Source organism: Fundulus heteroclitus, chromosome 1, assembly GCF_011125445.2.
Source record: "Fundulus heteroclitus isolate FHET01 chromosome 1, MU-UCD_Fhet_4.1, whole genome shotgun sequence".
In the NCBI taxonomy this organism is placed as follows: domain Eukaryota; kingdom Metazoa; phylum Chordata; class Actinopteri; order Cyprinodontiformes; family Fundulidae; genus Fundulus; species Fundulus heteroclitus.
This window is the reverse complement of record NC_046361.1, coordinates 35379509-35407498: the sequence shown is the minus strand read 5'-3', so window position 1 is coordinate 35407498 and position 27990 is coordinate 35379509. Positions and strand designations below refer to the sequence as shown.

Below are 27990 nucleotides of genomic sequence, written 5' to 3'. Positions count from 1 at the left end.
TATCAGACTCTGAATGGAGGCAGGCGATGAGTTTCTTCAATTGAACTTGCGCTTCAGCTTCATTTGTGGGTGTGTGTCTGTGGGCAAAGAGAGGAAGGTGTGTTTTACATGGACTACCGCTGCTAACCCATAGGCTTGTATGGAAATAACTTTATAGTGACAAAAATGTAGGTGGTGTTTGTTTTTTAATGTAAACAGCTGTGAATTTTTTTTATTTATTTCATTATGATTAAAGTTTTTTTTAACATGAAGTAATTTCTTGTATCTTTAGCCACACTGTGACAAGCTGTTGCTTGACTTACTGGTCAAAACTTCTGTTCATCCAGTCTGAGGTCCTTCAGCGAGCTGTCTGCTGCAAGTAAGATACTGAGTGTTCATTTCTGCTGCACAGAATCCCATTTTGAAGAACCTGAAGTATCCACTTAAATGCCATGATAGGAATCAGTGTAGCCTTCATTTGTTTTAGGTGATCATTCTGTTTTTGTTAGGGATCATGGAAACTCAAAGCTTTTCTTTTTGAATTATTTTATTTGTGTTAACAGGCATGTTGTTATCCATTATACAATCACATGTTAAATAAGAATGACAGTTTTTAAATTACCCCACAATAAACCTTCAGGGAATATGCTTCTTGCTGGACTTTCTTTCCCCTGAATGTTTTCCCAGGCTTACATTTGACCAACTACAAAATCTTCAGAAGGGCCAAGAAAACTCTACATGCTGTCGAAAGCGCTCGCACGGTCTTATTCTGACAGTAATCCCCGCACAAACGATGTCAAAGTGCCCTGATAACTGATTCACATACTGACTAGAGGCTTGAATGAAGGTTCTCTATTTTTGTTATCATCATGGTACCTTGAATTTTCATCTTTTGACAATTTTTTAATCTTGTGCTCACAGGATAAAAAATAAATGTCACAACGGGAACTTAAGGATCTCTTTTAAAAAACATCTGTAACAAAAAACACTGTACTCTGATTGAATGATTTCAAATGCTGCAGAAAAAGGCATATATTAGAATATTTAATAATTTTCTCTGTTTCTCACTTTGCATCCTTTTAATATTGCAACTTCTGTAAACGATAGTACATTTACATATGACCACCATACTCTGTAGCAGAACATAAAATGGGGTTTCAGATGTGTAATGGGTTACAAAATTAACAACTCAAATTGGTTAAAATTGTATAAAAAAAACTGTTTTGACATAAATCATACATCATGTACAATACAATGGGATCAGTGCTTCAGTTAAATAGGCCCAATAAAGCTTCTACCTTGGTCGTTTCGGCTCTCACAGCTTCAACTCAAACAGTTTCAGCATACACCCTCCTAAAGTCATGGAGGAACTGACAGATCATCCCGAACAGCTCCTGGGAGTCCTGATCCGGTGGTTCTCCAAATTTAACCTACACATGATGAAAAAAAACAAAACAAGATTGCTTCCTTGAATATTCAGCTTGACAGCAATTACACTTCATGAGACCTTTGGGTCTGCAAAAACAGTTTAAGAATTAATAACTACATTCTCTGTCATTAATGATCTGGTGTCTGAGTTGTGCATGTTCTTTCCGAGCATGGTTTTCTGATGTAATTACCTCATACACTGCCTCGGCATGCATTCATGTTCTTGAGTGCACTCGTGTAATGAGGCAGACATGTACTGTCTAATTAATGCTTACCCCGCGGTGGTTGAGGGTCACCAGCAAAGGAATTTCTTCAGTCAAATTTGATCCTGAAAGGGTCACACTTTGCAAACTGTGCTAATTGACTTATTGAATGCTGTTGACTGCACAGACTGAAGTTCAGACCTGAGATCCTCTGCCATTTATCTTAAATTTCTATGTATTAACTTTTACAAATTAAAACAAAAAATAATTCTTTATGAATACACACACACACACACACACGCACACTGTATGAGTTTAGCTACATTATCAGAGAGGTTCAGCACTGCTAGGCTCCATTAGACTGAGAACATAGTTAGTCATAGACATGTTCATATCAGTCTGCTCTAAAAACAATACTTTGCCAAAGACATGATCCTCAATAAAACTGTTGCTCTTATATTTTTAAGTTTGACCCTTTTATGGACTGGACAAACAGTGTACTAATTATTCAATGCTACAGAACTAGTAGCTGAACTGTGTCCAGAGTAAAAATGTCCCAATCTTGTCCTCTCTGTAAGGAGGAAAAACACTCTTAATGTATCCATTTATTCTGGTCTGATTTCCCATTTCGGGTAAAACAGATATTTGCGTTTGTTGGAACACTTTGTCGAACCTCCTTTCATTGTAACTAAAACTGCAAGTCCTCTGGACTCAAATGCATGTCTTTACCAGTTTTGCAGATCTGGAGATTGATATATCTGACTATTCTTCTTTGCTGAAAAGCTTAGGCTCAGTTGCATTAGACAGATAAAATCTATAAACATCGTTTGGGAAGTTGTGCCACATTGGATTTAGTTGCTCTGCAGACATTTTAACCATTGTTTACTTCTGGAAGTTAAAACTCTGCCTCATTTTCAAATCTGTTGCATCCTCTTAACAGGTTTTCTTCCAGGATAGACAAGTATTTAGCTCCATCCATCTTTCCATCAATGCTGACCCGCTTCCATCTTCCTGCTTTAAGAATAGCATCCCCACAGCTTGATGCTGCCACCGCCTTGCTTTACCATGGGAATGGAGTGTTTGCTGTGTCACCTACATATCTTGTACCGAATTGCAAGTGGATCTTCTCTTCATGCCACTCTTGATATGTCAACAGATTCCTCCTTTGAACGCAACAGATGAATCGGATGAGTTAAATACTAATTATGTTAATTTGTCATTTATGATGCAATAATATGGCCACTTGGACTACGGTTCCCAGCATGCAACATCCAACCCAAAGGTATAACCGTTGAAGCCCAGTATGGTTCGGTCTCTTCCCACAGTTCTTACTGAACTTTGTTCATTTCTCAGTTCTGTTAAGGTCAGTTCTCTATCTTTTTTGTTAAAGTATTTTATTTTAATTAGTTTCAACGAACATGCAGTACTGCAATACATGAATCGTACTAAGAGTGGTGCAGTGTCACTCACTCGTATTCTACATCAATGGACTGAGACAGGAGTGACGAACGTGAATTGGGATAGATAATATAGTAACTTATTTAATAGATTTTTTTTCTGCCGTTATCTGGAAGTAATACGTTTTTTTGAGACATATTGTGAGACATTGTTTCTTTTTTTCCTTCTGAGCTGACTGAGTTCTGGTTGCTAGAATTTCAAAATGAGCTGTAATAAGAGAGCCTGAAAGGTCTGTCTGATCTTTAATACGAGTTTTTAACTGTAAAGGAAAATAATAAATAGCACACTTAGGATAATTAAAGCTACACTTATTACCTATTTTATATGTAAAGGAACAGAAAATGCAGTTAAAGCTCTATAAATAGCACACTGTGAGCCAAGCCTTGCTTATTGCCTATCTTTTGATTGTAAGGAACCAAAAATGTTTTTACATGAACTGAATGATTCAGTGAACCAATCTTTTGAAACAAATGATTTCAATGTACCGATTCTAGTGATTCAGTACACTAAAAAAAAAAACAGCGTTCTCATCAACATAGGCCAACACTCCCCTAAGAACAAAAGCTCTAAGCTTGTAAAGCAACACTGAAATGTCAATATGTTGATGATGTTGCTTGGATTAAGTTCAAAGCTTTTATTCTGTTGTACTTATCTTTTGGTACAACCCTTGCACTGATAATTCCTGGACTCCATTACACACACACACACACACACCTATCCCTGTTTAAAGTACAAAGTGAGGACTGTGCCTTGAGGGTTGAGGGTTGAGGAGCCACCGAACATCAACGCTGAAAGTTGTAGGCTCGGGGGCTCCCTGGTAGCCCAAATTATGACTCAACTACCATTGTGTTTTTTTACAGCAGTTAAAGTCTGATGCTAAGTTTTGTGTTGTCTTTAAAAGAACAAATATTCTTTGGTGTTTTAGTGTTCATACTTTCATCAGTGCTCTTTAGGAAACTGCAAACAGGAAGTGAGTCCATGCGTTTCATGACTCACGCTTCCTTAACCTTCATGATCAGCATTTTAAGGTGCGCAACAGCAAATCTAAAAGTTTTTCTCTGAAACATTGTTATCCACCATTGTTTTTGAGACGATTCACCCCATTTCTTGAATAATGAATTTATGCATATTTAGTCAAAAAATAAATGCCAGATACAAATCTGTGCTTAGACATTTTGCAGAGGTATTTCACAGGCAACTGATTACAAAATGATCAGGTCTTTATGCTTTTAGAAAATAAACATTGCCAGTTTTCTTTTTTGTTTCTTCCCCTGCATGATGAAGCAATTATTTTTTTTTACTGTGCAACGACTTCCTCATTTGTCACAGCCTTGTTGTGTGTGGATCAGGGCTTTGAGCAGTCGTCTTAAACAAACACATCAAAATACTGGAAAAATCTGATTTTGTGATATTTCTTATGAAAAGTAAAAATAAAGCGTGATATCCTGGTTTGATTTTAATTGTGGTGTCTCTATATAGAATTAAAATATGGTAAATAAACAGAACATTGTTTCACTTTGTATTCATTCAGACACACAAAAAAACATTTTAAAAAGGTTCAAAAATGTCTGCAAACTTCTGTATATTTGCTAAAAAAAATATGCCATGCAATGCATGTAAGATATTGTTTGTCAAATTTTAGTGTTGATATTTGAAAATACATCAAATAAAAAAGACATTTGTCAGAATTAAGACAAAAAAAAAATATATGTTTTTATGCTTAACACCATGCTCACCGTATCCACCCTCTGAGACATTTTCCTGACTTTCCTGTGTTTGAAGATTTTATTTCGATTTTTATATTCTAATTTTATCTTTTTCACAACAAAACGCTGCTTTCCACACCAGTCAGTCTTAACTGTTCCCTAAATTTTTGTAGACAGGTCCTCATCGAGAGCTTTAGCACACAGGAGACATGAACACTGATGGCCAGTGGGAATACAAATAAGCTCACAGGTTGCCACAGCTGCTAAAGTCAAATGTTAAAATGAAAGGGGGCACTAACATGTATGATAAATTAGACATTTCCTTTCAAATATGATTCCAGTGGTAGAAAGCTGATGCTCAAGCACCAGCAGGTATGATGCTATATTTTGGCTCCTCTGCCCGGTGATTAAAATATAACTGGTCGCCTGAAGGAAACTTTACAGTTAAAGGTCATCCTGTTAAACTTTTAAATGTCACAGCTAGCGTGCCACCATTACTAATAACACTGGGATAACTGATTCATGTTAGGGAATAATATTAAACTTTTAAACTATTACAGAGATAGTACTAAAAAAAAAAACATTATAATTTATGGTGAAAAGGATTTTTTACCCTATGAGGGTGAAGAAACCATAGTTTCTCACAACCATCCTTATTTACCGTGCCTTCAACCTCTCAGCGACTGCTTTTTGAAGTTTTTGCTTTGCTAATACCGCCGTCCCACCAGTGCATATCTGCCTTGCGTTTCAACGGCATAAAAAGAAACATTACTACAGTAAATAACACTCCACCATCAGCTTCCCAACTCAATTCAACTCAGTTTGTTTATGCTGTGCCAATTCATAACCCTAACCATATCCCACATCCTATCAAAATTAATATGAATAATCAACTTAATTCCCAGCTCCTGAAATATAAAAAAAGTAAATCAATAAATAAAACAAGATGGTGACATCGTAGCAAAACTAACCTTTTTTTTTTTAGCAACTCTTAAAATGTAAAGAGAACACAGAGTTGGACACATAAATAAGCCAAGCGTTAACAAAGCTGATGTTTGATGAATATATTACAATCCAGTCATGAGTGACAAGCTAACTGTAACCGTCTGTGGCAGTTAAAAGCATCACTTGAGAAGAGTTGAAGAAAGTCCGTGTTCTTTTTCTAGCAGTTTGCTGAGTGCTATTCTGAGCTCAGTTTGCTAATTTGGCCATTGTGAAACTGCCAGTCTGCAGATTGTCTTTCACAGCATTAACTTGCCTCAAATGCTATTGAACCCAGCTTGAGCAAGAAGGAAGTGGCTGAGAAGGAGTAGCATGGAGCGACAAATTAGGGTGCGGCGGTGCTTAAACGAGAAGTCTTGTGAGGGTACTCCTGTGGTGTTTTTAATCAAAGGGATGTCACAGATTCTACAGTAACACCTTACAGTGGCGTGAAAAATTACAGGCCCCTTTACAACATTTCTTCAATTTTTCATTTCTTGTTTTTTTAGCACACTTGGATGTTTCTGATAATTAATCAGATCATTAATCAGACTAAAATTTTTTTATTTTTAAATTATATTTATAGGACTTGTCTTAAAATCACACAGAAATACCCAGAGTGATTTAAAAAATGTCTTTGGGACTGCAGAAAATGTAAATGTAGTCTGTCCTGGCACTGCGTAGATATCTTTATATTCTGTTAGAGTCATATTTTTCAAAATGAACAATTTTCATGATGAACAATTACATCACATGATCTGCCACAGAACTGCTAACCATAGTCCTGGATTCCATCTTACCAATTTCAAGACAATGTCATTTTTTTTTCTCTGAACTATTTTGTAGTCCAAGCTGAAGGATGCCAAAGCTACAAGTCAGTGAATCAAAATGTTCAGCTGTTCATTACACCATCCCCCAGCAGGCTACAAGAATGTCAGAACAGGGTGAAATGGAACGCTCTGCGAACTGGGGAGGGGCGGGGTGTGAAGTGCCACATTTAGATTTAAAGAGACGGCACCAAAATGAGTTGCTCTCAGACAAACCTCTGAACAGGGAAAAATATAGGTAATGTGAGGGCATATTAATAAGGAATTCAGACCAAAGCCCTGCAGTTCTGCTTTATATAGACCACAAGTGAATGATTTCAATGTGAAAAGAGAGAAACGGTAAGAATGATATGGCCTCTTTAAGATAAACCAACTTGGTAAAGCGTATTTGCCCCCAAATATTATTAGTTTTGCATCCTGTATCCCCTATATATATATATATATATATATATATATATATATATATATATATATAATATAGGGTGATTGTAGAGAGAGAGAGAGAGAGAGAGAGAGAGAGAGAGAGAGAGAGAGGTGGTCTTAAGGTCACAAACTGATCACCTGACTTTTTCTTCTAGGATATTTTGGAAGACAGGTTGCATCAGTTTAGAAAAGTCATCCAGGTCCTGAAAAAGCAAAGCAACCCCAGAGCATTACACTGCCACCACTGTGTTTAACTGTTGGTATGATGTTATTGTTGCATTTTACACCTTCACACACCTTCCAAAGAGTTTTACTATTGGCGTAGCAGTTGAACACATATTTCCCCAAAAGTATTAGGGATTATGTAGATTTAGTAAATGTAAGACCAGCCTTTGAGTTGGGTCAGCTGTGCTATTGACCTTGGAACTCCCCCATGGATGTCATTATTCAATGCATTTCTTAGGGCTTATAAACACAGACATTAACTGAGGCCTGTAGTGCTTTACATGTTGTCCAAGATAGTTTTCTGACTTCCTGGATGAGACGTTGATGGTGTCTTAGAGTAATTTTGCTTGATCTCTGTAATGTTCTGTTGTGGTTTTGGTTATTTTCAGTTAGTCAACTTTTCTGTTTTAGGATTTATTTCTGTGTTGTGGTGTTTTGATTTGTGCTTAGTCTGTTTGTAGTCTTCTAGTCTTGGTTTTATTTCCTTAGGGGTTTTCTTTATTAGTCAGTATGTTCCCTCTATTGCTTTCACCTGTTTTGGTTATTGGTCCCGCCCTTCTCACCTGTTCCTTTCTCCTATTTAAGCCTGCCTTAGTTGTTTGTTTGTTGCTGGAACGTCTTGTGTGTACCCCTCGCGCCAGTCTGCGGTAAGCCCTCTCCAGCCTCTGATTATTTTTGTACCCATCCTGTCTGTCGGTCCATACCTGTCCTGTTTTTGAGTCTGCCTTTGCCACCTGGATTTTGTTATTAAAACCCTTCCTTTAAGTTCCAGCTCAGTGTCCGGCTTACTTTTGGGTTCTCTCGTCACAAATCATTACATTACGTTCCAGCCAAGAATGAACCCAAAGCCGACACGTTATTTCCGTTCAGGAAGAGCTATGCTTATTCAGGCTAGCACTCCACTCACCCTTCAGCGTCCAGATGTCCCCTCACCGGACGTCCGCTGTCAGTCCTCCCTTGCTCCGTTCGTTCCAGACCCAGAGTTTTTTATGGAGGTCGACGCGGAGGTGGTGCGGGATTTGCGCCCGGATCTTTTCCCGGAGCCGGCTCTGCTGGAAGCGCCAGTTCCGCAGCAAGTCTCTCAGCCATGTCGTCGGAGGAGGAGACGAGGGGCTGCGGCTTCTTCCTGCTCGGTGGGCCGGCGTCCTCCACCTTCCGGAGCTGTTGCTCCCACAGCTCCTCCTAGTGGTGCCACAGTTGATGATCACAGTTTATTGGAAGACAAAATAAGATCCTTTGCCCCGGTGATTAAGCGTCTTAGGGAGGCTTTATTTGCCCAATATTCTGAGGAGCTGGAGAAGAAATTGAAGGAAGTGGAGGAACATTACAGGTCAGCCCTCCGGTCATTTTACAGCCGACCAAAGTCTGTCCCCGAGGGTCTGGAAGACGCCTCGGTCCCTGAGTCTGTCCCCGAGGGTCTGGAAGACGCCTCGGTCCCTGAGTCTGTCCCCGAGGGTCCGGAAGACGCCTCGGCCCCTGAATCTGTCCCCGAGGGCCCGGCCGACGCCTCGGCCCCTGAGTCTGTCCCCGAGGGTCCGGAAGACGCCTCGGCCCCTGAATCTGTCCCCGAGGGCCCGGCCGACGCCTCGGCCCCTGAGTCTGTCCCCGAGGGTCCGGAAGACGCCTCGGCCCCTGAGTCTGTCCCAGAGGGTCCGGAAGACGCCTCGGCCCCTGAGTCTGTCCCCGAGGGTCCGGAAGACGCCTCGGCCCCTGAGTCTGTCCCCGAGGGTCCGGAAGACACCTCGGCCCCTGACTCAGCCCCCGAGGGTCCGGGAGACGCCTCGGCCCCTGACTCAGCCCCCGAGGGTCCGGAGGACGCCTCGGCCCCTGAACCTGTCCCCAGAGGCCCGGCTGACACCTTGGCACCTGAACCCGCTCCTCAGAGTCAAGACGGAGCCCTGGAAGGTCCGTCCCCGTCCAAGCATTTCAAGGGGGTCCAGGAGATCCCACCTCTGTCCAGCCCCTCTGAGGGGGTTCTGAAGGGTCTGCCCCCGCCCAGGTCCCTAGAGGGCGTCCGGCAGGACCCGCCTCCGCTCAAGACCCAGGAGGGTCAGTCGCCGCCCTGCGACGCAGCGATCCAGGTGGATCAGTCACCGTCCGGCGACGTGGAGGCCCAGGAGGGTCCGCTGCTGGCCCATGTTGTGCCGACCCAGGAGGGTCAGTCACTTCCCCACATTGGTTGGGTCCAGGGGGGTCGGGGCAATCGCGTTCCCCGCCGAAGCAGAAGAGGACGCGTACATCGCCTAACTCCTCGAAGGGTTTTTCGAGAGTCTCGGAAGAGGGCTAAGAAGTCAAGGTGCCCTCAAGACCTTAGAGTCTCTGGATCTCCACATAAGCATCCACCACCAGCCTCTCCACTCACCCTATGTGACAGTCAGCTGTCTGAGTTTTTATACTGGCTGTCACTCCCGGAGCCCCTCCAGAGACTGATTGGGCGATTATTCTTTATCAAAGGACTGGCTGACGCCTGTAGCCCGAGGCCTCCTGAAACCTGTAGCCCGGGGCCCCCTGAAGCCTGTAGCCCGGGGCCCCCTGAAGCCTGTAGCCCGGGGCCTCCTGAAGCCTGTAGCCCGGGGCCTCCTGAAGCCTGTAGCCCGGGGCCTCCTGAAGCCTGTAGCCCGGGGCCTCCTGAAGCCTGTAGCCCGGGGCCTCCTGAAGCCTGTAGCCCGGAGCCTCCTGAAGCCTGTAGCCCGGGGCCTCCTGAAGCCTGTAGCCCGGGGCCTCCTGAAGCCTGTAGCCCGGGGCCTCCTGAAGCCTGTAGCCCGGGGCCTCCTGAAGCCTGTAGCCCGGGGCCTCCTGAAGCCTGTAGCCCGGGGCCTCCTGAAGCCTGTAGCCCGGGGCCTCCTGAAGCCTGTAGCCCGGGGCCTCCTGAAGCCTGTAGCCCGGGGCCTCCTGAAGCCTGTAGCCCGGCTCTCACCTTTGCAGCCTGTAGCCAGGCTCCCCCTTTAGCAGCCTGTAGCCAGGCTCCCCCTTTAGCAGCCTGTAGCCAGGCTCCCCCTTTAGCAGCTTGTAGCCAGGCTCCCCCTTTAGCAGCCTGTAGCCAGGCTCCCTCTTTAGCAGCCTGTAGCCAGGCTTCCCATTTAGCAGCCTGTAGCCAGGCTCCCCCTTTAGCAGCTTGTAGCCAGGCTCCCCCTTTAGCAACCTGCAGCCAGGCTCCCACCTTTGCAGCCTGTAGCCAGGCTCCCTCTTTAGCAGCCTGTAGCCAGGCTTCCCATTTAGCAGCCTGTAGCCAGGCTCCCCCTTTAGCAGCCTATAGCCAGGCTCCCCCTTCAGACGCCTGTAGCCAGGCTCCCCCTTTAGCAGCCTGTAGCCAGGCTCCTTCTTCAGTCGCCTGTAGCCAGGTTCCCCCTTCAGTCGCCTGCAGCCAGGCTCCCCCTTCAGTCGCCTGCAGCCAGGCTCCCCCTTCAGTCGCCTGCAGCCGGGCTCCTTCCTTAATCGCCTGTAGCCAGGCTTCCCCTTCAGTCGCCTGTAGCCAGGCATTCCCTTCAGCCGCCTGTAGCCAGGCATCCCCTTCTGTCGCCGGTAGCCAGGCTCCCCCTTCGGTCGCCTGTAGTCAGGCTCCTTCGGTAGTCGCCTGTAGTCAGGCTCCTTCGGTAGTCGCCTGTAGCCAGGCTCCTTCGTCAGTCTCCTGTAGCCAGGCTCCTTCGTCAGTCGCCTGTAGCCAGGCTCCTTCGTCAGTCGCCTGTAGCCAGGCTCCCTCTTCCGTAGCCGTTAACCAGGCGCCGCCGCCTGTAGCCGTTAACCAGGCGCCGCCGCCTGTAGCTGTTAACCAGGCGCCGCCGCCTGTAGCCTGTAGTCCGGCGCCCTCCTCAGCCTGTAGTCCGGCGCCCTCCTCAGCCTGTAGTCCGGCGCCCTCTTCAGCCTGTAGTCCGGCGCCCGCCTTAGCCCGTAGTCTAGCGCCCGCCTTAGCCCGTAGTCTGGTGCCTGCCTTAGCCGGTAGTTTGACCTCCTCCGTAGTCTGTAGTCCGACGCCTCCCCTAGCCTGTAGTCCGGAACCCGGTTCTGTCTTCTCTCCCTTCAGGAGTCGGGGTCCGAGGTTCCTGCTCCGCCGACGGTCTATGAGGTTCCTGCTCCGCCGACGGCCTTCTGTTGCCCTGCTCCGCCGGCGGCCTCCTGAGGTCCTGACTCGCCTGGGCCGTCTGCCGGAGAACCTGTCTCGCCGGGGCCGTCCGCCGGAGAACCTGTCTCGCCGGGGCCGTCCGCCGGAGAACCTGTCTCGCCGGGGCCGTCCGCCGGAGAACCTGTCACGTCAGGGCCGTCCGCCGGGACGACCGCCGGAGAATCTGTTACGTCTGCGCCGTCCGCCGGGACGACCGCCGGAGAATCTGTCACGTCTGGGCCGTCCGCCGGGACGACCGCCGGAGACCCTGTCACGTCTAGCTGGTCTTCCGGGACGACCATCGGAGATCTTGTTTCGCCGGGACCGTCCTCCGGGACGGTCACGTATACTGTTTGGACTCTTTATTTTTTTTTTTTGAGGTTCGCCCGATGTGGGTTGTTTTCTGTTTTGGACTCTTGTTTTGGTTGTTTTGTCTTTTTTCTGACCCTCCTGCCTGTAGCCCCCTCCCCCCGCCCGGTCAGACTTTTATTTAGTTTTCTTTGTAGAGACGTAGGGCGTCTAGAATCCGCCCTTGAGGGGGGGGGCTCTGTAATGTTCTGTTGTGGTTTTGGTTATTTTCAGTTAGTCAACTTTTCTGTTTTAGGATTTATTTCTGTGTTGTGGTGTTTTGATTTGTGCTTAGTCTGTTTGTAGTCTTCTAGTCTTGGTTTTATTTCCTTAGGGGTTTTCTTTATTAGTCAGTATGTTCCCTCTATTGCTTTTACCTGTTTTGGTTATTGGTCCCGCCCTTCTCACCTGTTCCTTTCTCCTATTTAAGCCTGCCTTAGTTGTTTGTTTGTTGCTGGAACGTCTTGTGTGTACCCCTCGCGCCAGTCTGCGGTAAGCCCTCTCCAGCCTCTGATTATTTTTGTACCCATCCTGTCTGTCGGTCCATACCTGTCCTGTTTTTGAGTCTGCCTTTGCCACCTGGATTTTGTTATTAAAACCCTTCCTTTAAGTTCCAGCTCAGTGTCCGGCTTACTTTTGGGTTCTCTCGTCACAAATCATTACAGATCTCAATAAAGTTTCACCACAGTTCATTTTTTGTAGATAATGGCTCCTACTGTTGCTCTCTGGAGTCACAGAGCCTTAAAAATGGCTCTGTGACCCTTTATAAACTGATATGTGTTCATGACATTGTTTCTCATCTGTTTCTGAATTCTTTAGATCGGGGCATGGAGTTTTGCTTTGTGGGGATATTAAAAAATGTTTTTGCCTGCTTTATGCTGTCAGACAGATACTGTTTAAGTGATTCCTTGATTCTACAGTGAACTTAAACAAAAACAATGTGTTAAATCACTATTAAGTCATGCAATAACTAAAGTGAACAATTCATTTTTAGCATTAGGACAGTTTTGATTTGATATCTCTGTTTCCATTAATAGATGAAATCACCATTTGAAAACTACATTTTGGATCTATGTCTGATATTAAAATTAAAATGCTAATCAGAGACATTTAATTTGGGCAAAAAGCTAAACTAGAAGAACTCTGTGAGTGGACAAATAAATGTTAACAGAACAGTAGGAAGTTGCATAAACTTAAAAAAGGAAAGAGCATTTACTTGTCTTGTCTGTTTAATTCTCCCTTTTCTTTTTTTTTCACAAATTTTACTCCCCCCTAATTCTCCTTTCACCCAAAATCAGAACTTCTCTGTGGAAGCTGCTTTGAATCATCAATCAACCTTCACTTCACTTCATGCAAATATTAACCTGTTAACCTTCCCAAAAGGGAAAACTTGCTTTCATGAAGGGTGATATTTGCACCAAAATCCACTGAGTGGTTTCTGAGCTTTGCTCTGTGATTAGTTTAACTTTAAAAATCCATTGAACTCTCATGACACTGATTAAGTTCTCATAACAGATCTTTAATGATATAGAGGACGGAAGCACAGGCTGTCAGCTCAATTAAGCCTGGTCCTCACCCTCAAGCACATTTTCTAAATATGAAGTTTTTAGAAAATGTCTAGAGTCTTCGACTTGTTCTCATCAAAGACTCAAGACAAGCTGCACAACAACTCAGGCTTCCCATTGAGTAGGTCGACCAGTCGCTCCACTGTCACTTCAACAGTCATAAAATGCCATAAAATGTCTTGGTTAAGGTCAGGAAAATATGTTAGCTGGTTGTCATGGAATAGAAGTGTGACACAGTTTTATTGGACTTAATCTGGTGGCGTTTCTATCCACTGGTATGTTACCAGACCATGAAAAAAACGATGGTTTAGAAGCAATCATGGCAGGTTTTCGGCCACGTTGTGATGGGTTTTGAACTAAGAAAAAGTAACTCAACAATGTCAGAAGAAAAAAAAAAAAAAAAAAAAACGGTTCTTTTTTAAGGGCCAGCCAAACTATTCCCTGTCTTTGTCCTAAACTGAGCCTTCCAGGTGTTCATGTTCACTATAATACCCCGAGAAGCAAACTTTCAGGTGTTCAAGCTCATTTAACTACTTCTTTAACTTGTGAAAGGTTCAAAAGCCGCCCCCTGTAAGCTCATCCATCAGCAGATAAAAAGAGCCATGCAGGGATGCTTGACGGTCCCTCTGCATCCACTTCTGTGTGACTGTTTGGAGTGCAGAGGAGACTTTCAGTGGGTGTAATAATAACACAATTCCCTTGCAGGCCTAAAGCTCCATCTTGCGCTATCATATCTCGGTGTTCAAATACAGCGGGAAGGGTGAGTGGACTCTATGATGATAGATCGGCCACAGACATAGGAAAATGATGAGAAACCTGGCACCACTTTTGTATTGATTGTTTTTGGTGGGGAACTCTATAGGAAAAGAACCTATGTCTTTTCCCCCAGTTAAGATGTCAGAATCGGGCCCGAGCTTTAGAAGCCTAATCGAGGAGGGTTAGTGAGCAGAGAAAATGTTCTTCTTAATAGACGGAAGGATGAAAGATTACAGAGGGAGCGGCGTTTCCACTAAATCTGATATATGTGACAGAGGAGTTGGCTTTATGGGAGATTTCTTGTCGAGACGGATGCTCAGAGGTGAGGGCTGTTCAGATAGACTTATTATAAGACGTCACTGTTTCTAGAGGCCAGTGCACATCAGAGAGCACTTAAATCACAAATGCTTCACAACCGCTGTAGAGGGATTTAGAAAAATGACAGTTCACTAAACACAACTAAACCTCAACACGTGTAGTGGGCGTTATTTTAATAAATGACACGTAGAAACATACAATGTAAATAATTTGAAACGTGTGCTCTGCATTTGTTTTTAGCCTCCTTCACTATTATGCCCAGAAAAAAAAATTACTTCAACCCACAGCTTCCAAATATCAAAAAGTAATAAACAGAATCCACTTGTGTATAATTTAATCTATGAATGAATACAGGTGTTCTGGCAAGGCCTCTGAAGTTTGTTATGAACAACGTGAAGACCAGGGAACATAGCAGACATGTGGGAATAAAGTTCTGCAAAAGCTTAAAGCAGGAACAGGTTATTAAATAATATGCCAAGGCGCAACTGCAAACCAACAAAACATGGCTGTCTACACAACCCAGTGCTTCTCAAATCGTAGGGCCCCCTGGGGGGGTTAGGGTGGGGGGGCATACAGGCCTTCTAAATGTGACAACAGCACCCCCTGCTGTTTGTGCCTGCTGTCAGTAGTATGATGAATGATGAATACTATTAATAAACTCCTAAAAATGTACAAAACTTAGTGTAATTGAAGTTTATTTTTAATATTAATGCCTTGATGTTATTTTTGCCATATGGGGTTCATAGCTAGTTAAAGGCTGATTGCAGGTACGGGTTCGGCTTAAATTGTTAATATTATACGGTTACAAAAGTGCCATTTATATTGTTGTCAATATTATGTAGTTAAGAAAGTGTGGCAATGTTGAAACATTCTAGTTGTTATACGTTATAAATGAACCCATATGTGATACATTTTAAAAAAAGGATTCTGGGTAATCTTCAGAATGACAGCTTTAATGCATTAAAACAGAAAAGGATAAAAGTTACATTTTTGACCAATTGTGTTGGGATGCGGGCGGGGAGGGGGAGCTGCAGAGATCAAGAGGTGGAAGAAAGGGTTGACAGGACGATCAGTGTGCACAAACCTGCACAAATCTGGCCTTCATGGAAAACTGGCAATAAAAAACCTATTGTTGAAAAAAAATTGCATGTAAAGTCCCCTTTGCAGTTTGCCACAAGTGGTGTGGGAAATACAGCCAGGATGTGGAAAGAGATGCTTTAGTCAATGCAACCGAAATGGAAATTTTTTTCCCCCATATGTGAAGCACCGGATGAGACAAAAAATGCTTTATATAACCCGTAACATACCATCTCCACATAAAGCACGGTGGTGGAGGCATCTAGCTGTGGAGTGTTTTTTTTTTTTTTTTCAGCAGAGACACAGAACCTGGTCAGACTTGACAGGAAGACGGATGAACCTGTTAAGAGGCTGAAAAGGACTTCCAGCAGGCCGATGATCCTAAATATGCACAGCCAGAGCTGGAAAGAAAGGTTGAGATCAAAGTATGACCAGACCTAATGAATAAAGGACTCTCAGGGAGGCTTATACAAATTCAGTCCATAACATGAATTTATTTCCTTCTACTTTAAAATTATGTTCTATTCATCACTGGAAAAAAATGCACATTAAAATGCATGAAGACTTCCTGTTTGCGGTAAGGCGTATTCTGTCACTTCCTGTTGTTGCTGTGTGAACGACGGAGCTTTGCTCCAGGCTCTCTCGCTTTTTATCTTTAAACCTCTTTGCTGTAACATCTGTTGCCAAACATAAGCACTTTTAAAACATTGTCTGTGGCTGCTCATCACGTTTGGGAACTCCTCGTGTTTCACACGGTTTGTTCTTTGGCGTGATAATAGGGCGTTAGCCTAGCTTTAGCCTAGCGTTAGCCTAGCGCTAGCCAAGCCTTAGCCTCATAATGGCTTCTCAGTGTCTGACTAAGTCTCCTATCTGCTGCTCTCTGTGTCAGATGTTCAGTTATTCCTCTGCCTCCTTTAGTGATGATGGTACATGTAATAAATGTAGTGTTTTTGTAGCTTTGGAGGCGAGGGTGTCAGAATTGGAGACCCGGCTCCGTGCTGTTGAAAAACCAGCTGATAGCCGCTCTTTTGCTAGCGCGGAGCCGCATAGAGTAACTTCACGTAGCGAACCTAAAGCAGTAGCACCCGAGCAGCCTGGTAACCAGGCTGGCTGGGTGACAGTTCGTAGGAAGCATAGCTCTAGATTACAGACCCCAGATCACCACCAACCCATCTGCGTTTCTAATAAATTTTCCCCTCTGAGCGACAATCTCGCCGAGGAGCCGACCTTAATTATTGGCAGCTCCATAATAAGAAATGTGGCACTAAAGAAACCAGGGACCATAGTTAAATGCCTACCAGGGGCCAGAACAGGCGACATAGAATCCTACTTAAAACTACTGGCTAAGGATAAGCGTAAATACCGCAAAATTGTTATTCACGCTGGCGGTAATGACACCCGGTCACGCCGATCAGAGGTCACCAAAGTTGGTGTTGCTTCGGTTTGTGAGTTTGCTAAAACTATGTCGGACTCCGTAATTTTCTCTGGTCCCCTGCCTGATCTGACCAGTGATGACATGTTTAGCCGCATGTCATCATTCAACCGCTGGTTGTCTAGGTGGTGTCCAGAAAACGACGTGGGCTACATTGATAACTGGAGAACTTTCTGGGGAAAACCTGGTCTGATCCGGAGAGATGGCATTCATCCCACTTTGGATGGTGCAGCTCTTCTTTCTAGGAATCTGGCAGGATTTATTAGTTCTCCTAAATGCTGACAACCCAGGGTCCAGACCAGGAAGCAGAGCCGTAGTTTAACACACCTCTCTGCAGCTTCTGTACTGTTACCCACCCATTATCCTATTGAGACGGTGTCTTTCCCACGGCCAAAACTTAACAGATCAAAAACGGATCTAAAAGGAACAAATCATAAAAACCTAATAAAAATCAATATGGTTCACCTTGAACCTAAAAATAAAATAATAAAATGTGGTCTATTAAATATAAGGTCTCTCCCTCCAAAGACTTTGTTAGTTAATGAATTAATTTCTGATAATCAGATTGATTTGTTTTGTCTCACAGAAACCTGGCTACAAGAGGACTACGTTAGTATAAATGAGTCAACCCCCTCCAGTTATTCAAATTTCCACATTCCCAGATCTGTGGGAAGAGGAGGAGGAGTGGCAACTATCTTTCAGTCTGATTTATTAATTAGTCCCAGGCCAATTAATAACTACAGTTCTTTTGAACATTTAACCCTCAGTTTCCCTCATCCAAACTGCAAAGCAATAAAACCTCTTCTGTTTGTTGTTTTGTATCGTCCACCAGGCCCTTACACTCAGTTTTTGGATGAGTTGTCAGATTTCTTATCTGATTTGGTGTTAAATACTGATAAGGTTATTATAGTGGGTGATTTTAACATCCATGTTGACACTGAATGTGATAACCTTAGTGTAGCCTTTAAAACTATCCTAGATTCAATTGGTTTTGCTCAAAATGTGCATGAACCGACGCACTCTCGGCTCCATACTTTAGACCTTGTGCTGACATATGGCATTGATTGTGAAGAATTAACAGTATTTCCTCACAACCCTGTCCTGTCTGATCATTTTTTAATAACATTTGAGTTTAATCTAACTGAATTCTCCACCCCCAAAAGAGGGTTCCATTATAGTAGATTTTTATCGGATAATGCTGTATCAAAACTTAAAGAGTCTGTCCCCTTCTTAATATCCTCAGTATTGCAGAAATGCCCTGTAGATGGCAGCATTGCTGTTTCTTCCCATTCACAAATCGATACCTTTGCTAACAATGTGACTTCCTCATTGCGTTCTGCATTAGACAATGTAGCTCCCTTGAAAAAGAAGGTGATTATTCACAGGAAGCTGGCTCCTTGGTTTAATTCAGAGCTGCGTTCCTTGAAGCGCAATGTTAGGAAATTGGAGAGAAAATGGCGCTCTACACACCAAGAGGAATCCTACTTAATCTGGAGGGACAGACTATTGTTGTATAACAAGACCCTCCGCAGAGTTAGAGCAGCATATTTTTCATCATTAATTGAAGAGAATAAAAATAATCCTAGATTTCTCTTTAGTACAGTTGCCAAACTTACCCAGAGCCACAGCTCTGTTGATCCATCCATTCCCTTAGCTCTCAGTAGTAATGATTTTATGGGATTCTTCATAAATAAAATTGATGCCATTAAAAATAAAATAATTGGCATCCTCCCAAACATGATTACCTCGTCCTCAGTAAGTGAGGCAGCATTGGAGGAATCTTTAGAATCTGCGCAGTGTTTGAACTGTTTAGAAGCAGTAGAGCTTTCTGAGCTATCTAAAATTTTAGCTTCATCTAAACCTTCTACCTGTATGTTAGACCCAATCCCAACCAAGTTGTTTAAGGACATATTCCCTTTGATCAGTGGCACTATTTTAGACATGATTAATCTATCCTTAGTAAATGGATATGTACCACAGGTTTTGAAAGTAGCTGTTATTAAACCTTTACTTAAGAAACCTTCTCTTGATCAAGATGAGTTAGTAAATTACAGACCTATATCTAATCTTCTTTTCTTATCTAAAATTCTTGAAAAGTAGTTGCTAATCAACTTTGTGAACATTTACAAAGTAATGACCTACTTGAGGAGTTTCAGTCAGGCTTCAGAGCTCATCATAGCACTGAAACAGCTCTGGTGAAGGTCACTAATGATATTCTCATGGCCTCAGATAATGGACTTGTGTCTATACTTGTCCTGTTAGATCTCAGTGCTGCGTTTGATACAGTTGATCACAATATTCTCCTACAAAGACTTGAACATACTGTAGGGATTAAGGGGAAAGCATTAGGCTGGTTTAAATCTTATCTGTCAGACAGATTCCAATTTGTTCATGTTAATAATAAATCTTCCTCAAACTCTAGGGTCACCTGTGGAGTACCACAGGGTTCAGTCCATGGACCAATTCTATTTACTATATATATGCTTCTGATAGGCAAAATTATCAGACAGCATGGGATTAATTTCCACTGTTATGCTGATGATACTCAGCTATATTTATCCATAAATCCTGATGAATCCAATCAATTACTTCGACTGCAGTCATGTCTTGATGACATCAAAAGCTGGATGACTTTAAATTTCCTGCATCTAAATTCTGACAAGACCGAAGTTTTAATCTTTGGGCCAGAGTCCTCAAAAAATAAACTTCTTAACCAATCACTTAATCTGGGTGGCATTAAACTGGCCTCTGGTAATAAAGTAAAAAATCTTGGTGTTATTTTTGACCAAGACATGTCATTTAAATCCCATATTAAACAGGTTTCCAGAGTTTCCTTTTTTCACCTCCGGAATATCGCCAAAATTAGAAACATTCTGTCCAGGAGTGATGCTGAAAAACTGGTCCATGCATTTGTTACTTCAAGGCTGGACTATTGTAATTCTTTACTATCAGGAAGTCCACAAAATGCAGTTCAAAGCCTTCAGCTGATCCAAAATGCTGCAGCAAGAGTTCTGATGAAAATCAACAAGAGGGATCATATTTCTCCAATTTTAGCTTCCCTTCATTGGCTTCCTGTTAAATCAAGAATAGAATTTAAAATTCTTCTTCTAACGTATAAAGCCCTTCATAATCAAGCTCCATCATATATCAGAGCTCTGATTACCCCGTATGTTCCTAACAGAGCACTTCGCTCTCAGACTGCAGGTCTGCTGGTGGTTCCTAGAGTCTCTAAAAGTAGAATGGGAGGCAGATCCTTTAGCTATCAGGCTCCTCTCCTGTGGAACCAACTCCCAGTTTTGGTCCGTGAGGCAGACACCCTGTCTACTTTTAAGACTAGGCTTAAAACTTTTCTTTTTGACAAAAATTACAACTAGTGACTCATGTTACTCTCAGCTACCTTTATAGTTTTACTGCTATAGGCTTAGGTTACTGGAGTATATCAGGATCTAATTTTCTCACTATATTGAGTTCTACTGTTCTTCAATTATGCATTATGTGTTGTCATTTCTGCTTTAACTTTCTGTTCTCTCTCTTTTATCTTCATAGTAGGTACACCTGGTCTGGCGTTCTGTTAACTGTGACATCATCCAGAGAAGACGGCTCACCCGCTACTACCATCTAATGTAGAACAGATTACTAGATCAATGTGTGCTTCTGTGCTTTTTGTTTCTCTTGTTGTGTCTCTGTTCTGTCTTCTGTAACCCCAGTCGGTCGAGGCAGATGACCGTTCATACTGAGCCCGGTTCTGCCGGAGGTTTTTTTTCCCGTTAATGGGTGGTTTTTCTTCCCACTGTCGCTTCATGCTTGCTCAGTATGAGGGATTGCAGCAAAGCCATGTACAATGCAGATGACTCTTCCTGTGGCTCTACGGTTCCCCAGGAGTGAATGCTGCTTGTCGGGACTTTGATGCAATCAACTGGTTTCCTTATATAGGACATTTTTGACCAATCTGTATAATCTGACCCAATCTGTATAATATGATTGAACTTGACTTTGTAAAGTGCCTTGAGATGACATGTTTCATGATTTGGCGCTATATAAATAAAATTGAATTGAATTGAATTGAATTGAATGAAGTGAATGATTTTAACATGACAAAATGTGAAAGAGGTCATGGGGTATGAAAACTTTTGCAAGGGCCTGTAGATTTCTGATATGCATCATGGACCCTGAGGCCACAGAAGTAACCTTCCTCCTCTGAAATATATGTGGCGCTGGCAGCATAGCATCAGGGAGATGAGGTGGCAAATAATTGAAAAGGGCAATCTGGACACTACCAGGACGGAGACCGGGGGCATCCATCCTTGAAGCTGTACAAAAGAGAGATTGAAATAATAACTCAGGGATTACCAGTATGACAGAGTAGAGTTTCTTCATCTCGTCGCAAGTCTTCGTCAGCGACTGGAGCTGCACGTTGTACTTCTCAATTACCATCTGCAGGATAGAGAACAGCACAAAGACGTTCAAACCTCACACAGACGCCTCTATTCTCAGTAAAAAACGATTATTGAGGAGAAATCACATAAAACAGAAAAGGTAATAAAAATATATTGATTTAAAGAGCTTAGGATGCTGAAAAATGCCCAAATCTAAGCATTTTGAATTTAGATTTTCTAAAGAATAAATGAGATATTCACACTGAGAGGCGCCTGTGAATGAGTTTGGCACACTGCATCACTTAGATGCTCAAACGTTACACGTAAGATACCACAGAGACTGGAAAATGATAAAAAGTCCTGTTTAAAATTCCGAACAAAGTAAATGTCAAAATAGTCTTGTAATTAAAAAGGGGTAAAAATGTAGTCATTAATTTCCCTTTAAAACAGTAAAGACAAATTATTGCACCAGAAAGCAATGTAAAAAGAAAACCTCACATGCTGTTTAACTTAGGTAGACACAATAAGAGATAACATGCAGGTCAGAAAGATTCAAATTAACATAATTATGTTACAGTATTATGTATTGCTAAAGCTGTCTGCTCAGCACAGAAAACATGGAAACAGGACTGTGGATGTTTGTTTTTCTGATGTATAGTTTCTGACAGCAGGTCTAGCCTGCTCCCACTTGACTGAAGCAGCCAGTAATACTTAAGTTTGTTTCTGTCTCTCTGCAGAAATTATTCAAAGGAGTTTAAAAGTTTCACCAGAAGTCTTCCTGTCCCCTTCCCTGGCTATAAAGAGTTGTAATGGTGAACGTCAACTTGTTTTAACCCCCAAAGAATAAATACAATTGTGTGTTTTCCACTGAAATCCATTGCATCTCCGTTTCTTATGTGAGTAAGCTACTTAGCTGGTTTTGAATATTTCCTGAATTGAACATTATAAGCTTGAATGTCTTTATATATGTAGACTGGCTACAGATTGGAGGATGTCGCTGAGTAAAGTTGCACGATATAAGGAAAAACATTGAATTGCTATATTGTAGAAAATTGGGATGATCATGAAGATATTGATTGCCAAAGATGTATGAATGGCATGCAAGATTTGAATGCATAAAACCTCAAATAAAACAAACAAATATTGCATCTAAATGGTCCTAGCTAGCTCCAATCAGAATATAGGAATAAATAAGGGGGTTTAAATAAAACTTCACAGCTGCTACAGTGTATCAGGCTTTCAGTGTATTTTTTTTAAAAGCTATAATTGGTAATCCTGTTCAGAAACAGTTTTTGTTATACTGGTTAAAATGGTCAATACTTTCAGGAATTCGATCTCTGTGGGAGCTGCAGGTCTGTAAAAGCTATAAAAACAATAAAAATGTGGCTACTTCACCTTAAGATCTTTAGAGAAGTTTGGTTGATGAGCTCCGATGTTTCTCTTCTTAACGGATTTTCTGTACTGAATGACTTTCTGCACTTCGTTCTTCAGTACTGTAAAAACACCATCACACAACATAACATCCTGAGCTGAGATCTTATGATCCTGAAATAAAAAAACAGTTTACTGAAATACAATGAGAGGTAGAGAGCTAAATATTGCTGTAATTGTTTCTCACTAATACCTCCAACTACAGCAGTATCAGCACACTGAACAACAGTCTTTGGACACTGTAGTAAAATGTGATCTACTCACCATCCACTTCTGCGGTCAAGCCTTTGATGGAAGCTTTCCAAAGAAGAGAGGGAGAAAAAAACAACAGTTATATTAAATATGAATGTATGTTTCATTTAACAGCCCTTAACTGAAAAGCACCACATGGATTTTTTTAATTATTAGTTATTTTTCTTTTTCTTTTTTTTTTTTTTTTTACTGTTTTGATCAAATCTTGACGAGCAAATACCTCCAGGGACAGTTTCAAATTCTGCCAAGTCTTGGGTAAAAGTGGCCAAGCCCGGTTCCTGCAACATGATCTGCTCCAGAAGGGCATGGAGCAAGGTGAAATTCTTGTCCCTCCCGCGCAGCTGGGAAAGCTGGCGAAGAAGAAAAAGCAGACTGAAAACGGGCAAATAAAACACAAGCAGACATAATGTTTGCATTCCAGTTACGTTACCGTAACCGCACAGCCATTTGTAATTTTACTACGTGCATTTGCACTAGACTGAAAAAGACAGACATGTCCCGCTGAATTTAGAAAAACATCTTTAAACGAACATTTGATTAGAGAAAAATGATGTCACAGTCATCATAACACAATCACAAAAAGTAAAAAAAAAAAAATAGCTGTTTAATTATTCATTTGAATTATATTTAAATTATAGATGCATATACTGCATATGCAATATTAATCCATGGAATGATTAAACACATTCCCATCCTCCGAAGCTTGGATATATCTCCTTACTGGAAAACAAAGGTTTGTTGTTAGTCTTTATGTAATAATAATTCAGTGTTAAATACTGCCAGGCAAAATGCTGATTTCTTTGTAGATTTCTTACTATGCTTACCATCACTATACTGTTCTGAGAAAGTTTTGTAGTTTAACCTCAACTTTGAGATTCGTGTTGAAATAAAACACTTTAAGATATAACAGCAGACTCATGAGACGGGTAACACAAGCTGCCTTTGTGGAGAACACATACAGCCCTCTGCACGCTTTTTTGCATCCCAGGCAAAGATGTTTTGAAAACCTTAAAACAACTGCGTGTTTTACTGTAGCAGCATCAGCTCATGCAGCAGCAATTAAGACAAATTCAACGTTCAATCTGAATACATTTACTTTGTAGGAAAGCAATCCAACACCAGGGAACAATTGTTTTTAATGAAACCCGTGGAGGCACACTTACTGACTCCCTTAACAAGTTCCATCAAATTCATGTAACTGAAATGCTTTATTCATTTAAACATTCCCTTAATTTGATCAGTATTAAATAACATTTACTTAGTGATCAATGAGTTTGTGGCCCAGTTCATCTTCAGAGATTAGGAAATGTCTACTAAAAAAATAGTTTCTTATCTAAACTGCTGCACATCTGCAAATAAAGCTAAAGTTGTTAATCCTGTTCAGAAATACTTTTTATTATACTGGGTAAAAAAGTAACATTTTGAAAAAAGGTTACAAACATTTGGCACCCAGTACGAACTTACTGGGAAAACATACGTGTTCACGAACGGCTATTCCACAGCTGTACGACAGCACAAAAGATGACATTGTTATGCCATTAACATTATATTAGTTGAAAATGGTCTCCAAGCGGCAATATTATCATTTATCGCAATCAATAAATAAATGTATTCAAATTATAGGTTATATATTTTTAATTCAGAGGGAGATTATTCTTTTGGCAATAAATTATTATTTTTTCAAACGTCTTAGATGTCTTTGCCAGTAAGTGTGAAGGTTGCTGTACAAAATCAAGCAAAAGAAAACAGCTGTCATTAGTGCCATAACACTAATAAGTAAGTATAAAATTTGATGTGAATCATATAATAGATAAGCGAAGATCATGATAACTATGATAAATATAATAACAGTGATGATGATAAAGTCCTGACCGTGTTAGAGTAGGTATTGGCACATGATTGAAATTCATAAAGGTCCTCTCTTATCCTTTAAAAGACTCTGTCCTTTTCTTCTTTCTGGGTTGTGTTGTTTATCAGCCTACGCCTCTAAGGTCTACATATGCAAGACCTGCACCAAGTATTGATGCTCACAAGCAAAAAAAAAAAAAAGAAAAAAAAATCTGGGATAACCTTGATGCATTTTCTTGAAAGCGGCTGGTCATTAATTTGAAGAGAGTCTGTCTTTAGCAGCAACAGTTTACTCTTCTCAATTAGACCTGGAAACACCTCTGAGGGAACACAAGGTCTCAGCTTTATTAAATGGAGCTGAGGACGGCTTTCTTCTGTGCACAGAGCACCGGCCCTCAAACTCCCTCAGCAGAGAGTGTCACTCCAAAGCAGTGTTGCCAGATCTGACTCACAGTTCTCAGCCCAAACACAACACAAAACCCATCCAGCTCTAAAAATAACCAGCCCGAATCTCAAACTCTCTTGAACTTGTGTCAAAAATGTAGAATTATTACATTACACACATAACTATTACTAATACACACATAATAAATAACAAACTATTACCAAACAATGGCACTTAAAGCAAAGACAAAAGGCGTTGCACATCCAGTATCTACCCAAAGTGTGTAATCGGGCAAACAAATGACCTCCACGCAAAGATCACTTTCCCACTCACGTTGTCATAGCATCCCAACATGAGTTGCAAATCTAACTTAATAAGAAACATAATAATAATACAATTTTATTTCATATTGTATAGATCAATGTAATATTTCTCTTTGACACGTCAGGACCAATGAAAGTTTTAACCTCATTTTGGGCCTGTACTATTGACGTTGACCAATACCATTTCATAGTAAAACTGGATTAACAAATGACAATTGTTAATCCATAATTATTGATTATGTCTGATTTGACAGATTCTTCCTCTTTAGAAATAAACCAGTAAAATGTTGTTTTATTACAATGAGCAAGTTTTTCTTTCTTTTTTTTTTACTTTCTTGCCACACAATGAAAACTATTTCAATATAATTTTCCTATGCATACTTCTTAAAAACCCATCATGTTCAAAAGAAGCCCAAGTGGACAGAAACCCTCCCAATCAGGCAATTGTATGTTTCTCAAATGTATGTGTTTATAGGACTGGCAGTATTAAAAATGAATGCAGAAATGTATAAATGTCCTAATAAATAAACCAATATACTAAAAATGTACCAATTTTAAAAAAAGAATGAGAAATATTGTTATATTTATTAATATGTTTGTTTTTGGTGTTCCATACTGTCATAAATATTCTAATATCTGACAAAGTTTACCTGATTAAATTCAAAATGTAGTTTTCTAATTATGATTTTATTTATCAAGGGGCAAGGGGCGCACAAAACAACTTAGCACTACATGAAAATGTATTTGCTCTGTAAAACTAAGTGGCAACAACAAAAACTGCCATCAAACATTTGGGATATCTAACAACGAGTCTTTTACATCGCAGTGAAGGAATTTGGCCCTCTCAACAGGAATTCTAGTTTTTAATTATTTAGTTTTTTACTTTCCTGCCACACAATGACAACTATTCCGATAGAATTTTCCTATGCATACTTCTTAAAAACCGGTCAAATGTTGTGTAAAGTTCCCCAGATTTTAACAACCCACCCAAAGCCATTTTTTTCCAGGCCATCATGTTCAAAAGAAGCCCAAGTGGACAGAAACCCTCCCAATCAGGCAATTGTATGTTTCTCAATTGTATGTGTTTATAGGACTGGCAGAATTAAAAATAAATGCAGAAATGTATAAATGTCCTAATAAATAAACCAATATACTAATAATGTACCAATTTAAAAAAAAGAATGAGAAATAATGTTATATTTATTAATATGTTTGTTTTTGGTGTTCCAGACTGTCATAAATATCTAACAAAGTTTACCTGGTTAAATTCAAAATGTAGTTTTCTAATTATGATTTTATTTATCAAGGGGAAAGGGGCGCACAAAACAACTTTATATGAAAATGTATTTGCTCTGTAAAACTAAGTCGCAACAACAAAAACTGCCATCAAACATTTGGGATATCTAACAACGAGTCTTTTACATCGCAGTGAAGGAATTTGGCCCTCTCTTCAGGAATTATTGTTTTTAATTATTTAGAGCAGCTGGTTTAGGATCATGCAGAGGCATCTCAGTTGGATTAAACTCAAGACTTTGACTAGGCCACTCCAAAATCTTAATTACAATTTTTTTCATTTAGCCAATCAGAGGTGGACTTGGCACTGAGCTTCAGATCATTGTCCTGTTGCTTAATGTAAAAATAATAGCCAGAAACTAATAGCCAGCGGCTCCAGATGTTCACACCATGTTCCACCGTCTCTATGAGGGTCTTGATCTGATATGCTGTGTTGGTTTTACTCCAGGTGGAACAGGATGCCGGGGGTCTGCAACTTGCAGAACCAGAGCCACATGCAGCTCTTTGGCCCCTCCACTCGTTAAAATCCAAATAAGAAAGGTTTTCATTTTGAAGGTAATAAGAAAAGTTGGTTTTAGCAGTACTACTGTAAGTGTTTATGCAAAATCTGCATAGAATATGTACAACAAAGGGGCACCAACAAAGTACAAAGAGTTTTTTTAAGAGTAATTTAATATGTTTCAGATCCGAACTACATAATGTAGTTTATATTTTAAGCAGATACCCTTCTTGATTTTCCATATTTTTGAATTGGCATCACTCAGCTGGCCTCATTCTACAAAAAGAAGTTTCTACTTTCCTTTGTCAAACTTAGATGATTCATTTTCCTCTGAAATCTACGAATATAAACACATTTTAATTTAATTTCCTTAGTTTTCAAAATAAGGCATTAACTTTGCTGCATATTTATAAACTCAATCTTTTTTGCAGTTCTAGATCAACTTTAACTGGTAGCGGCTGGGATAAAGTGGCTCTTTTGTTTTGAAATGGTTGCTGACTCCATTTTGGGCAGTTTTCTCAATCCATATAACAGTGGCTAGTAACTCATCAAATCTGAAATTATATGTTAAGACAATTGGATACTGAACATGCTTTTATTAATAGTTTATGGTTGATTTGGTTAATTCTTCAGTTTTATTTTAAGAATCTACTCATTGCTTTAAACCTGCCAGGAACTGCATAAGCCTCTGTGGCTGGGATATATAAACGATATTTAAATGAATAAACTAAATTTAGCCATGGGCACAATATTTTTAC

General features: G+C 41.1%; 1 protein-coding gene across 1 annotated transcript in view; it reads right to left on the bottom strand.

Annotated features, from left to right (window-relative positions):
- Positions 1-508: 508 nt before the first annotated feature.
- LOC105926833 (formin-like protein 13) overlaps positions 509-27990 on the bottom strand; it is a 66096-nt gene continuing 38614 nt past the window's right edge. The window contains exons 13-17 of the mRNA XM_036141782.1: positions 23105-23234; positions 22897-22929; positions 22597-22694; positions 21176-21259; positions 509-1409 (exon numbers count right to left, since the gene is read on the bottom strand). Of these exons, the coding sequence (XP_035997675.1) occupies positions 1308-1409; positions 21176-21259; positions 22597-22694; positions 22897-22929; positions 23105-23234 (447 nt within the window). The 3' untranslated portion in view covers positions 509-1307. The remainder of the gene's footprint in view (positions 1410-21175; positions 21260-22596; positions 22695-22896; positions 22930-23104; positions 23235-27990) is intronic.